The 12,500-nt window shown below is 43.0% G+C and overlaps 1 protein-coding gene across 1 annotated transcript in view; it reads left to right on the plus strand.

The window, feature by feature from the left end:
- wdr35 (WD repeat domain 35) overlaps nucleotides 1–12,500 on the plus strand; it is a 25,421-nt gene that overhangs the window by 3,371 nt on the left and 9,550 nt on the right. The window contains exons 4-19 of the mRNA XM_053232959.1: nucleotides 379–471; nucleotides 1,091–1,219; nucleotides 1,535–1,668; nucleotides 1,852–2,017; nucleotides 2,204–2,349; nucleotides 2,491–2,616; nucleotides 3,765–3,954; nucleotides 4,101–4,129; nucleotides 4,951–5,011; nucleotides 5,964–6,108; nucleotides 7,579–7,648; nucleotides 8,137–8,190; nucleotides 8,325–8,434; nucleotides 8,652–8,868; nucleotides 9,357–9,437; nucleotides 9,800–9,936. Of these exons, the coding sequence (XP_053088934.1) occupies nucleotides 379–471; nucleotides 1,091–1,219; nucleotides 1,535–1,668; nucleotides 1,852–2,017; nucleotides 2,204–2,349; nucleotides 2,491–2,616; nucleotides 3,765–3,954; nucleotides 4,101–4,129; nucleotides 4,951–5,011; nucleotides 5,964–6,108; nucleotides 7,579–7,648; nucleotides 8,137–8,190; nucleotides 8,325–8,434; nucleotides 8,652–8,868; nucleotides 9,357–9,437; nucleotides 9,800–9,936 (1,888 nt within the window). The remainder of the gene's footprint in view (nucleotides 1–378; nucleotides 472–1,090; nucleotides 1,220–1,534; nucleotides 1,669–1,851; nucleotides 2,018–2,203; nucleotides 2,350–2,490; nucleotides 2,617–3,764; nucleotides 3,955–4,100; nucleotides 4,130–4,950; nucleotides 5,012–5,963; nucleotides 6,109–7,578; nucleotides 7,649–8,136; nucleotides 8,191–8,324; nucleotides 8,435–8,651; nucleotides 8,869–9,356; nucleotides 9,438–9,799; nucleotides 9,937–12,500) is intronic.

The following is a 12,500-nucleotide window of genomic DNA, read 5'->3' on the forward strand; positions in this document are numbered from 1 at the left end:
GAACTGTTCATATTTTGTGACGTTAGCTGAATGCTAACACTATCACATGCTTGCTGAAAGCCGATTGGCTGATTGCCAAGGCCATATTTATTGTAAGTAACCCATTCATCATTAGTAATCCACTTGCAAATTAGCAACTAGTACAAAACCCATGATATTAAGCCACGCCCACCAAGGTTTGAAAATGATAATGTAATTCTTACTAACTTATATTTGTAGATACTCCACACTCTGGCTACTTTACAAAATCATTCATTTAAAAACGAAGTTATGTAGTTAGTTGAAGCAACTGTGTAACAGTTTACAATGCATTTATGCAAATTGGATTTTGTTTGTTAGTTTGTTTTTTGTTTATTTAAAGTGTTGTGTTGTTTACAGGTGCAGTGCAGGTAGTAACCTGGAACGAGCAGTACCAGAAACTGACCACCAGCGACCAGAACGGCCTCATCATAGTCTGGATGCTCTATAAGGGTGGGACACGGGCCTTATTTTCCTTTACACAAAGAATAAACCAGACTGAACCCGTTAGAAGATGTTTAAAATGCGTTCATCTATCACTTGTACCAGCTTTGAATATTTAATAAATTTCATACGCGATTATTATAAAACGATGTGGTGTAACAGGTCCTAATAGCAATAAACCTCAAATAAAGGATATTTTTATTCTGGATTGTGATTGGTCAGAAGGTGGTGATTAATTTTCTCTGACAGTAAATCAGTAAATCACAGTAAATCATATTAATGCTCTCGTTCTAATACGTTATCGTTTCCATAGCAACAGCTCATTCAGTGTCTGTGACTCTTGACCCTTATGTTTGTCTCTTCATTTGTTCGTTCGCTGCTTCTTTCCTTTGATTTGTTTACTTTTTGTTGGCTTCATTTGTTTACTCTTTTATTCCAAACTTCTAGGAAACTTAACTTCTTTATTTGTTCTTCTTCATGTGTTGTTCTTTTAATAAATAAAAAAAAATCGTAATTGTTGGTAAATCGCTGTGGTATAAGAGGAATAATACACTTCAATCAGAAAATAATCACTGCTTAGTGATCACAGTGACATCATTAACACTCCTGTGTGCTGTGTGCTGAACAGGCTCCTGGTACGAGGAGATGATTAATAACAGGAATAAGTCAGTGGTGAGGAGTATGAGCTGGAACGCGGATGGTGAGAAGATCTGCATCGTGTACGAAGACGGCGCCGTTATCGTGGGATCAGTGGACGGTGAGGGGGAAAGAGTTTGGGAAAACACTGATATTCCCCCCAAAAAAAAAAAAAAGTCAATTTAACTCGAACAGTGCTGTTTGGTGGAAAAGTTCAAGGGTGGGAGGGTCTTAATGACTCTTAGCCACGCCCACTTAACGAGCCACAGCATTGTTGACCAATAGACAAAACGAAATTCCCAAAGTGTTTATTATTTTTTTTTTAATAGTAATTTTGCTGGTAATTTTTGCGTAATGCTGGCTCCATGTACACCTCTGTGTTCCCCTGGTTCCAGTTTGATCCGGTTCTTGTAACGGTTGTATGGATGTTCTGCAGGAAACAGGATCTGGGGGAAGGAGCTGAAGGGGATCCAGCTGGCCCACGTGGCCTGGTCTCCCGATAGCAAGATCCTGCTGTTCGGAATGGCCAACGGAGAGATCCATATCTACGACAACCAGGGCAACTTCATCGTCAGTACACACCACACTAATCACAATCACACGCTGAATAAAATAATCAGCGACAGGGCCGGTGTGATGAAGCAGTTACTGTTACCACTCTGAAATTAATGATTATTTTCCTATAACAGCACACCCCAAAGTGTTTCATTGCTCTTATACGACAGCAATTCCAATACTCTGCATTGTGTGTAGATGAAGATGACCCTGCATTGCCTGATGAACGTGACTGGGGCTGTGAGCATCGCAGGGATCCACTGGTACGCCGGGACCGAGGGTTACGTCGAGCCTGACTGCCCCTGCCTCGCCATCTGCTACGACAACGGGCGCTGCCAGGTCATGCGCTACGAGAACGACGACAGTGAGTTCCCGTATCGTCTAATAGCCATGCATGATTCCTTCGATACTGTTTGCAGAAAAGCAGCCTCATAGATGATGCTCCCACCACCGTGCTTCACTCTTGGGATCATACGCAAAGAATGCTGTTTTTTTCCTCATTCATTCTGTGTGTGTGTGTTTGTGTGTGTGTGTGTGTGTGTGTGTGTAGATCCAGTGATCATCGACACCCTTATGAACGTCGCCAGTATCCAGTGGAACCACAGCGGCAACGTTCTCGCCATAGCCGGATCACTCAGGAACCCCGGAGGAGATAAAGATGTCAACGTCTTGAATTTCTACACACCGTTCGGAGAGGTGAAGATAATAAACAGAAAATAAGGGAAGCTGTTGTTGTAGCTCCTGCACGTTAGATGTAATGTTGAGGTTTAGGTTATTACTCTGGTCTCTGCGTGATCATTGTTCTTGATGATAACGTTCCTCCGGTTCCTCGTGCAGCACCTCCGCACTCTGAAGGTTCCCGGGAAACAGGTGACAGCGGTATCATGGGAAGGTGGAGGACTGAGGATCGGCCTGGCCGTAGATTCCTACATTTACTTTGCCAACATCAGACCTGATTACAAGGTGAAACTATCAGCAGCTTCGGCTTTAAAAATTCTCCTCCGTCATCCGGCAGAGTTTTAATGATGGATAAAGAGAGTCTTTATTTCAGCAAAACACACGCTGATGTCTTTATGGAGGGAAAATTCGGGAAAAAGTCTCTGTGCTGTGTGATGACAGTGCGCAGTAAAAGAAACCGCACAGTAAAAGAAAGAAAGATGTAGAAAAAGTAAAAAGAAAGTTTTAAAAAAAGATGGAGAGACAGAGGAAGAAATAAATGAAAGAAAGAAACAAAGAAAGATAGAGAGAAAGAAAAAGATTGTTGAAAGAAAGAAAGAAAGAAAGAAAGAACAAAAGAAAGAAAGACAATTATTTGAAAGATAACCAGAATTAAATAGATAAAGAGAATCAAAATTAAAAATGGAACGAAGGAAGGAAGAAAGAAAGAAAAAAGAACAAAGAATTAACAGAAAGAAAGAAAGAGAAACAAACAAAAGAATTAAACTTATTTAAACAGAATAAAAATGAAGGAAAGGAGGAAATGGAGGAAAGGAAGAAGAGTGAACAAAGAATTAATAGAAAGAAAGACAGAGAACAAAGAAATATAAAGAAAAAAATTAAACATTTAAGTGGAGAATAAAAACGAAGGAAAGGAGGAAGGAAGGAAAAAGAGAACAAAATTAATAGCAAGAAAGAAAGAAAGAACATTATTTGAAAGAAAGAAAGAAAGAAAGAAAGAAAAGAATGAAACACATTTAAACAGAGAATAAAAATGAAAGCCTGGAGGAAAGGAAGGTCGCTGGAGTGACTGCTTGCATCTCTCGTACCTTCCTCGCCTGCCGGGGAAGATTAGTTGCGGTTCCGTGAACGTTCCACCTGCGTACTATAGGACCAGTTATACTGACAGGAAGGTTTAAGGTCTTCATTACAGCTCTGTAGCGCTTTCCTTCCCAGGGTTGTTTCTGAAAACTTTAGGAAGCTCCTTCACCATAATTTTTATCCAATGACGTCTTTAATCATGACACCAGGTGCAATATGCACAAGAACATTTTTATATAGACATAAAGTCTCTCTCTCTCTCTCTCTCTCTCTCTCTCTCTCTGTCGCACTCTCTGTCTCTCTCTCTCTCTCTCCGTCTGTGTGTGTGTGTGTGTGTGTGTGTGTGTGTGCAGTGGGGTTACTGCTTGAACACGGTGGTATATGCATACACTCGCCCAGACAGGATGGAGTACAGCGTGGTGTTCTGGGACACGAAGAACAACGAGAAGTTCGTGAAGTACGTGAAGAGTCTGATGTCGGTCACCACCTGTGGAGATTTCTGCATTCTGGCCACAAAGGCAGACGATTCTCATCCACAGGCACGTATTATAAATTATTCTCCTTCTATTCACTGGTACGATCAGTAGTTTAAGCATTATTAAAGGAAACGCCTGAGTAATACAGGGTGTTGTTAATAATGGTTGTCTCTCTATCTCTGTTTTTCTCCACTGGAATTCACTAACAGGAAGATGTAGACCCGGATACAACAACAGCAACGGTAACAAGACGAACAGCTTTCTCTATTTTTCACTCCAAAGCATGCACTGGAGCTACGATGCTATTTTTTTATCTAACAAGTGAAAGTTAAGATCAGAGCTTCCCTCAGTAACACCATTTACACATGTCTAAATATATACATATATAGTTCTGGTGCAACCGGTTACCATCAGACGTCACATGATTTGTCGAATTGAGTCAATTAATGGTGTGTAATTAAAGTCACGTGTCTTCAGTATAGATACAGCTGTTTCTGGAAGAACCCAGAGTTTGTTAAACAAACAGCATCATGAAGACCAAGGAGCTACCAAAACAAGTCCAGGACAAAGTTCTGGAAAAATATCAATCAGGATTTTGGTAATAAAAAAAAATAAAAAAAAAATCCCAAACTTGTTGAATGTCTTGCGGAGCGTCATTAAATGACGCTTTTGTGCAAGAATATGGCACAAAAGCGACTCTCCTTAGAGACATCCACCAAAAATCAGTGACTGGGTAAAGAGGGGATTAATCACTGAATCAAGCAAGTGGCTAAGGGTAATGCTAAACACGATGCTACCACCACCATGCTTTACTCGGTTGAAATGATGCGGTGACTTTTCATGGCAACTAGTTTAGAGGTTTCACAGCAACGGGGGTGACTACGTGTACAATCCTAATCACTTTTCACAATTTTTATTTTATTTTTTTTAAATTGTATTTTATTTATAAAGTTTACATATTTTTTGATTTATATATTTGTTTTTTTTTTGGTTTGTTTGTTTTTTTTTACACACACTCTACTGAGTTAACCTGCTGTTGTTGTTCCTGTTCGTATTTCTGCAGTATGTGTTGGTGTTGTGTAACTCCATCGGGACTCCTCTGGACTCCAAATACATCGACATTGGTGAGTAAAACTGTCCGTTGGATGACGTTTTCAGGTGAAACCAGCTACGGTCCATTCTGGGGATGTAAAACAACAAACCTCTGACATTTTTATAATGTTGTTTATGCCACGTTTATTATTAATCGCTATTGATAGTTTACCTGAGGACAGATCCTGAGCTAGCACGATCTTTAACTTCTGATGACGGCTAGCAAAAAGTTTTTCATTTACTTTTACCTTTCATGATTCTGATTGGTCAGAATGTGATTTGCATACAGTAGCGCAGCTGCACATCACAGGTTTATATTAATGCGCTCGTTCTAATACGGTATCGTTTCTATGGTAACTGCTCATTCACGGGGACTTGGGGACATCACCAGATTTTTCTCTTTTTTAAAAAACGTGTGTGATCATTGATATGGTGAGGATATCTGTAAATGTAACATTTATGGAAGGAGTCTCCAGTGTCAGCGCTTCTGTAAAGGTCAGAAGTAAAGCTGTAACTTTAAGTTCTCTGACATCTTCAGGAGGACAGACGGGTTTATGCTTTTCGTAGTTTCTCAGTAACATGACAAGCTGCGTTTTTTTTGTCTTGTTAACTTAACAAACATATTATTCATGTATTTTTACATTAAGTACACAATAGTTAACATTTGTCGTACAAAATCCAGCGAAAATATAACCCTGTGTATTAGGAGCTCACGATAGTAAACGCAAGCAGAGTGTAAGATTTACAGTTTACTGAGTGACACAAAGCTCCTTTCAGCAGCAGGAGAAATCCAGAGAAGAACGCAAATTAGGAGCAAATTCTTCAGTCTGGATATTTTAGATTTTAATATTACAGATTCTTATTATTTTCTTTTTTTTTTTTTACTGCAACATATGTTTGATTTGAGACGTCATCGTTCCTCCAGACCTCCAGGTACTACACAGGTGTCTAGTGTTACAGCACACACACACACTCTGTTTGCAGACCCGCTGTTTGTAACCATGACGAAGACTCACGTCATCGCCGCGTCCAAGGAGGCGTTCTACGTCTGGCAGTACCGCGTGGCCAAGAAGCTCACAGCTCTGGAGATCAACCAGGTCGCTAAGACCAGGAAAGAGGGCCGTGAAAGGTCAGATGGGATAGTTTTTTTTTTTTTTTTTTTTTTTTTAAAGGAACAACTCCTGTGTTCCTGAGAACGTGCTGTGTATTGTGTTTAGTCTAGCTGAGGTGTGTGAAGGAATGCGAGGAGCTCCACGCTTTGGTCGTCGAGGATATGGCTAGCTGAGAGTTGGCTTAGCCGTAATGATGTGTTTGTTTTCTCTGCTCCGTCTGTCCTTTGTGTCTGTCCGTCTGCCTGTCTGTCTGTCTGACAGCACACTGACACTGTGTGTTCACTCACCGCAGGTGTCTACAGGGGCTCAGTTCATAGTGCTGTGTGAGGATTCACCCACACACACACACACACACATACACACACACACTGTTCTCTGTGTGTGTGTGTGTGTGTGTGTGTGTTTGCTCTCTCAGCCTTACTCAGCAGTAGGTAAGTTACACGAGTTTCAGCCAGGATATATTTGCTGTCTGAAGCTTCCTACTTTAAATTGCTGATGCGGAACGTTATCACGGCAGCCATCTTACACAGCTAGGATCATCATGTTCCTTCTCATCATTAGCTAATAAGCCTAAAGAGTAACATTACTGAGGAAACCTGATATATATACAGTCAGGTCTATAAATATATGGACATTTACAGAGTAATCGTTATTGTAGCTGTCTACTACAGTATATTGGAGTTGAAATTATAATATATAATAAAGAATATGAGCACAAAGGGCTCATTCAGTCAGTGACTGCCTGAGGTCTGGAGCCTATAGACATCACCAAACGCTGGGTTTCTGCCCTGGTGCTGCTCTGCCAGGTCTTTACTGCAGCTGTCTTCACTTCCTGCTTGATCTTGGGGCGTTTTGTCTTCAGCAAGTGAAATGCAGCTTAACTGGCTTGAGGTCAGGTGACTGACTCGGCCATTGCAGAACTTAATAAATCCTTTCTTAGTATGTTTGGGGTCATCGTCCATCTGCAGTGTGAGGCTCTGTCCGATGAGTTTTGAGGCATTTGTCTGAATCGTGAGCAGATATTACAGCTCCATACACTTCAGAACACATCCTGCTGCTTGTCACATCATCAGTAAATACAACAGAAGCAGCCGTACACGCCCGTGCCCTAAGACGAGGTGGTGCGCTTCAGATCCGGAGCAGTTCCTGCCCTTCTTCATTTTTTAAATTAAAATTTTTTAAATAAAACTGGCCTGTGTGTGTTTGTGTGTGTATGTGTGTGTGTGTCTCTCTCTCTCTCTCTCTCTCTCTCACACACACACACACTCACTCTCTCTCTCTCTCTCTTAACTAGTCAGCAGTGTTTAGCGGTTTCATTTCACACAAATTTCAGAACAGTGTAATGATGTAATAGTGTAATATTATAATATCTGTGTCAAATCCACTTTCCCTCAATTCCCTGTTCTCTCTCTCTCACTCTCTCTCTCTCACACACTCACACACACACACACACACACACACACACACACACGTGTACACTCCTGCAGGGTTTACCACATCGATGACACTCCGAGTGGCACAGCTGACGGGGCACTGGACTTCGCCAAAGCCTTCACAGTGAGTGCCCATTACACACACACAGACACACACACACACACTGCCAGAATCACTAATGTGCTACTGAAAGGGACACACACTCGCATAAACACCTATGCAGTTTCATCTGCTCGTCAAAGGATTAGTGTAAAATTCCCATCAAACACTAAGTACATGACACACACACACACACACACTCACCTGCTAGACCGTTGAAATGTAAACAAATAGTTTGCATAAATGTTGTCAGGGAGGAACGAGCAACATCAGACGCTGTGATTGGCCAGGGCGAAGCTTACGTAACCTGTACCCAAGATTAGCCCCGCCCACTTTACATTCAGAAATTACAGTGAAGAAAAACATGAATCTGATTGGTTCCCTCAGGTTTAATATCTACACTGTAATATGTAACTAGATATATGAGTCATAGTACAGTTCAGTGTGTGTGTGTGTGTGTGTGTGTGTGTGAGTGTCTTACATGAGTGAGTGTGTGTTTATATTTTTTTCAGGCCACCAGAGATCCGATCTGTTGCATCACAGCATCAGACAGAACCCTCACAGTGGTACGTACAGGCTTTACTAACAGTAAAGTGAAGCTGTGATGATGCCATTAAAGTCGGTGTATGTTATGTTAAGTGTCTGCGTGTGTGTGTGTGTGTGTGTGTGTGTGTGTGTGTGTGTGTGTGTGTGTATACAGGGTCGTGAATCAGGGATCTTGCAGAAATACCTCTTGCCCAACGTCAGCCTGGTGCAGAAGTTTTCTCTGAGCTGCAGAGCGTATCAGCTCTCTCTGAACTGCAACTCCAGGTGTGTCGCCTCACAGTGTAGACCACAATGTATCATTAACAGGACAAAAACTAAATAGCTAGAGTGTTAACAGAGAAGTAGAGCCTTCAAAGTTTTAATATGATTATATTCTGAAAGTTTTAATGAGCTAATGAGTCCATTTGCATAGTTGCTATTTTTTTTATTGTGATATGAATTAGTTTAATCAGTTTAATATTCCGTTTAAATCTCTCGCCAGTCGCTTGGCCATCATCGACATGACCGGAGTGTTGACGTTCTTGGACATCGATCCGCGCGGCTCGTCCGGGGAATCGGAGGAAGGCGTCTCGGCCGGAGACCCGTCCAAATTCGAGCGCAAAGACGTGTGGGATATGAAGTGGGCCAACGACAACCCCGACCTGTTCGCCATGATGGAGAAGACCAGGATGTACGTCTTCAGAAATTTGGACCCAGAGGTCAGGACAGAAACAGAAGCAGATTTCTTGCTATATAATGACATCATGATACATACATAAGCAATAATTAAGACTTTTTTTTTCCTCAATCATATCAGAAAATAGCGTTTCTGATACGGATTACTGTTCATTCACAAAATCTGGCTTCTCATTTGTCCAATCAGTGGACTGCTTGGGCGTAAGAACTAGCCAATCCTAGCACAGGGGGCGGGAGTAAATAGAGAACAAGAGAACAAGATAGGGAAGTAGAAGTAGCAGTTTTTTTTTTAATTTCTCTGAGTTTATTAATAGATCGTGGGTCCAGGTGATCCCTCCTCTGGGTCGGCCCACTCTGTGGTTTGGCAAAACGTAACGTAAATGAACTTTCATAACTCAGAAGGGTTTATCTACAGATTTTTTTTAGTCAACTGTGAAGGCAGTATTCGTTTGAAACACACACACTTGAGTCTTTCCTTTTTCATGATTGTACTCTTTGCTTTTTAACCCAGGAGCCGATTCAAACATCTGGATTCATCTGTAACTTCGAAGATCTGGAAATCAAGTCTGTCCTGCTGGATGAAATCATGAAGGTATGAGCGATTAGAGGTGTGACGATATATCAGTGGAACAGTATTCAGTGATACGGAAATCAGAAACAGTTAAATCCTTAATGTGAGGTGGTAGTTAGAAACACTAAAGCGCCGCTGCATCGCTCTCTGCATCGCTCTCTTTCTCCAAAGTGAAAACAGGCAACATCTCAGACGCTGCTGAAGGTCACATGTTCATCATAAAGATTAATGTGCAGGTTGTTCAGGGGAGAGTTTTCCTTTAATTAAGTTGCTTCAATAAATCATGAACATTGACTCTCTCTCTCTCTCTCTCTCTCTCTCTCTCTCTCTGTGTGTGTGTGTGTGTGTGTGTGTGTGTGTGTGTGTGTGCGTGTGACTCCCAGAATCCCGAGCGGCCGAACAAGGACTACCTGATCAACTTCGAGATCCGTTCTCTGAGAGACAGCAGAGCGCTGATCGAGAAAGTGGGGATAGAGGACGCTTCCCAGTTTATAGAGGACAATCCTCACCCCCGACTCTGGTAGGGTGACACACACACACACACACACACACACACACACACACACACAGAGTTCTTCCAGAAACACAGACAGAACAGACAGGTTCTATGTGTGTAAAAGTTGAATGGTTCTGACTGTATGGATTTTTGTATGGATTCATTTTACATTGTAACCTATCAGAGTAATTAAAGGAGGCGTCGCCTCTGTGTGTGTCAATCTCAATAAATGATGTATGGATGCTGAACCTGTCAATCTTAGTAAAGGAGGCGTGGCCACTGTGTCAGTCTTAACAAAGGAGGTGTGGCCTCTGTACCTGTCACTCATTTTAAAGCCAGCCTGACCAGATACAGATACAGTACAGATACCTGTCACTCTCAGGAGGTGTGGCCTCTGTACCTCTCTGTCTCAGGAGGTGTGGCCTCTGTACCTCTCAGTCTCAGGAGGTGTGGCCTCTGTACCTCTCTGTCTCAGGAGGTGTGGCCTCTGTACCTCTCACTCTCAGGAGGTGTGGCCTCTGTACCTCTCAGTCTCAGGAGGTGTGGCCTCTGTACCTCTCAGTCTCAGGAGGTGTGGCCTCTGTACCTCTCACTCTCAGGAGGTGTGGCCTCTGTACCTCTCAGTCTCAGGAGGTGTGGCCTCTGTACCTCTCACTGTCAGGAGGTGTGGCCTCTGTACCTCTCACTCTCAGGAGGTGTGGCCTCTGTACCTCTCAGTCTCAGGAGGTGTGGCCTCTGTACCTCTCACTCTCAGGAGGTGTGGCCTCTGTACCTCTCTGTCTCAGGAGGTGTGGCCTCTGTACCTCTCACTCTCAGGAGGTGTGGCCTCTGTACCTCTCTGTCTCAGGAGGTGTGGCCTCTGTACCTCTCAGTCTCAGGAGGTGTGGCCTCTGTACCTCTCACTCTCAGGAGGTGTGGCCTCTGTACCTCTCACTCTCAGGAGGTGTGGCCTCTGTACCTCTCAGTCTCAGGAGGTGTGGCCTCTGTACCTCTCTGTCTCAGGAGGTGTGGCCTCTGTACCTCTCACTCTCAGGAGGTGTGGCCTCTGTACCTCTCAGTCTCAGGAGGTGTGGCCTCTGTACCTCTCACTCTCAGGAGGTGTGGCCTCTGTACCTCTCACTCTCAGGAGGTGTGGCCTCTGTACCTCTCACTCTCAGGAGGTGTGGCCTCTGTACCTCTCAGTCTCAGGAGGTGTGGCCTCTGTGTCTGTCAGTCACAATAAAGGAGGTGTGTCTTCTATACCGGTCATTCTCAGTGAAGGAGGTGTGGCCTCTGTAGATTAATGTCAGTAAAAGAGGTGTGGCCTTTGTATCTGCCAGTCACATTAAAGAAGGCGTGGCTTCTGTAGCCACCAAACTCTTATGTAATTTATCAAAACACATGTTTTCTAAACTTTGTAAATGACTCTTGTTTCACCTGATGTAGGAAGAAAGTGTCATGTCATGAATTCAATTCTGTATTTTTGCTTATTTTTAACTCGTTATTTTTCTAATGAAATATTAATTTAATTTTCTAAATAAATATGAAAAATGAACAAGAAGTTTGCCAGAAGTAGCTAATCATTTCCAAACAGCTCTCATCGGGAGTCGTGCGATATTGTGGCTAAATATCATTTTATTTTTATTTCTAATTTTATGTATTTTAGATCATTTAAATTTGAAGGCATTTGTTTGAGAAATCTAACAGCCCTTGTGTGAGTGTGTGAGTGTGTGAGTGTGAGTGTGTGTGTGTGTGTGTGTGTGTGTGTGTGTGTGTGAGTGTGTGAGTGTGTGTGTGTGTGTGTGTGTGTGTGTGTGTGTGTGTGTGTGTGTGTGTGTGTGGGGCGCAGGAGAGTTTCCCACAGACTCAAAGACCATGTCAGGTATGTGTGTGTGTGTGTCTGTGTGTGTGGGTGTGTGTTCACAGGTGTGTGTGGGTTTGCTGCGTGAGCGCTGTACTGTATGTGGTGCCGTGTGCGTACTCCTCCCTCAGTGACGTGATTCTCAGTCGTGTTTTTCGCCGTTATGACGCAAAGAACGTAAAGAAAGCGAGCTCTGAGTTTACACTGTCGTCTCTGAACGAGAACACGGCATGCTCCATACACACACACACACACACACACACAGAGCACGTGTGTATTTCAGTGAAAGATTTATGTGACGGAACTGAAGCGGGAAGGAGAATCCCGTGTCGTGCCACGTGTGCGATTTATTTTCCCTTCGCTCCATCAGTGAAGTTACTGAAGACTGGGGCCGAGGATGAAGAAGATCATAACACTGAAAGTGTGTGAAGCTGTGTGGCGCCTGAAGATGAGAGATGATTTGTGTGCAGTGTCGGCAGCGTGTGTGTGAGTGCGTCGGCGATGCTTGAGAATTCCCCCTTGCTCCGAAGCTGTGGTGCTCCCGACACTTCTCACAGCACACAGAGGAATTTCGGAGCATTCTGGGGAAAAATGGAGCACCTCGCCGAATACACTCCCTCCACTCAGGCCCAGGAAACACATCAGACAGTTGTGTAACTGTAACAGCTCCTATCTCGTAGTGAAGTGTGTGTGTGTGTGTGTGTGTGTGTGTGAGAGAGAGAGAAAGAGATGGAAAAGATCTCATATC

This window comes from Pangasianodon hypophthalmus, chromosome 3, assembly GCF_027358585.1.
Source record: "Pangasianodon hypophthalmus isolate fPanHyp1 chromosome 3, fPanHyp1.pri, whole genome shotgun sequence".
Taxonomy (NCBI): domain Eukaryota; kingdom Metazoa; phylum Chordata; class Actinopteri; order Siluriformes; family Pangasiidae; genus Pangasianodon; species Pangasianodon hypophthalmus.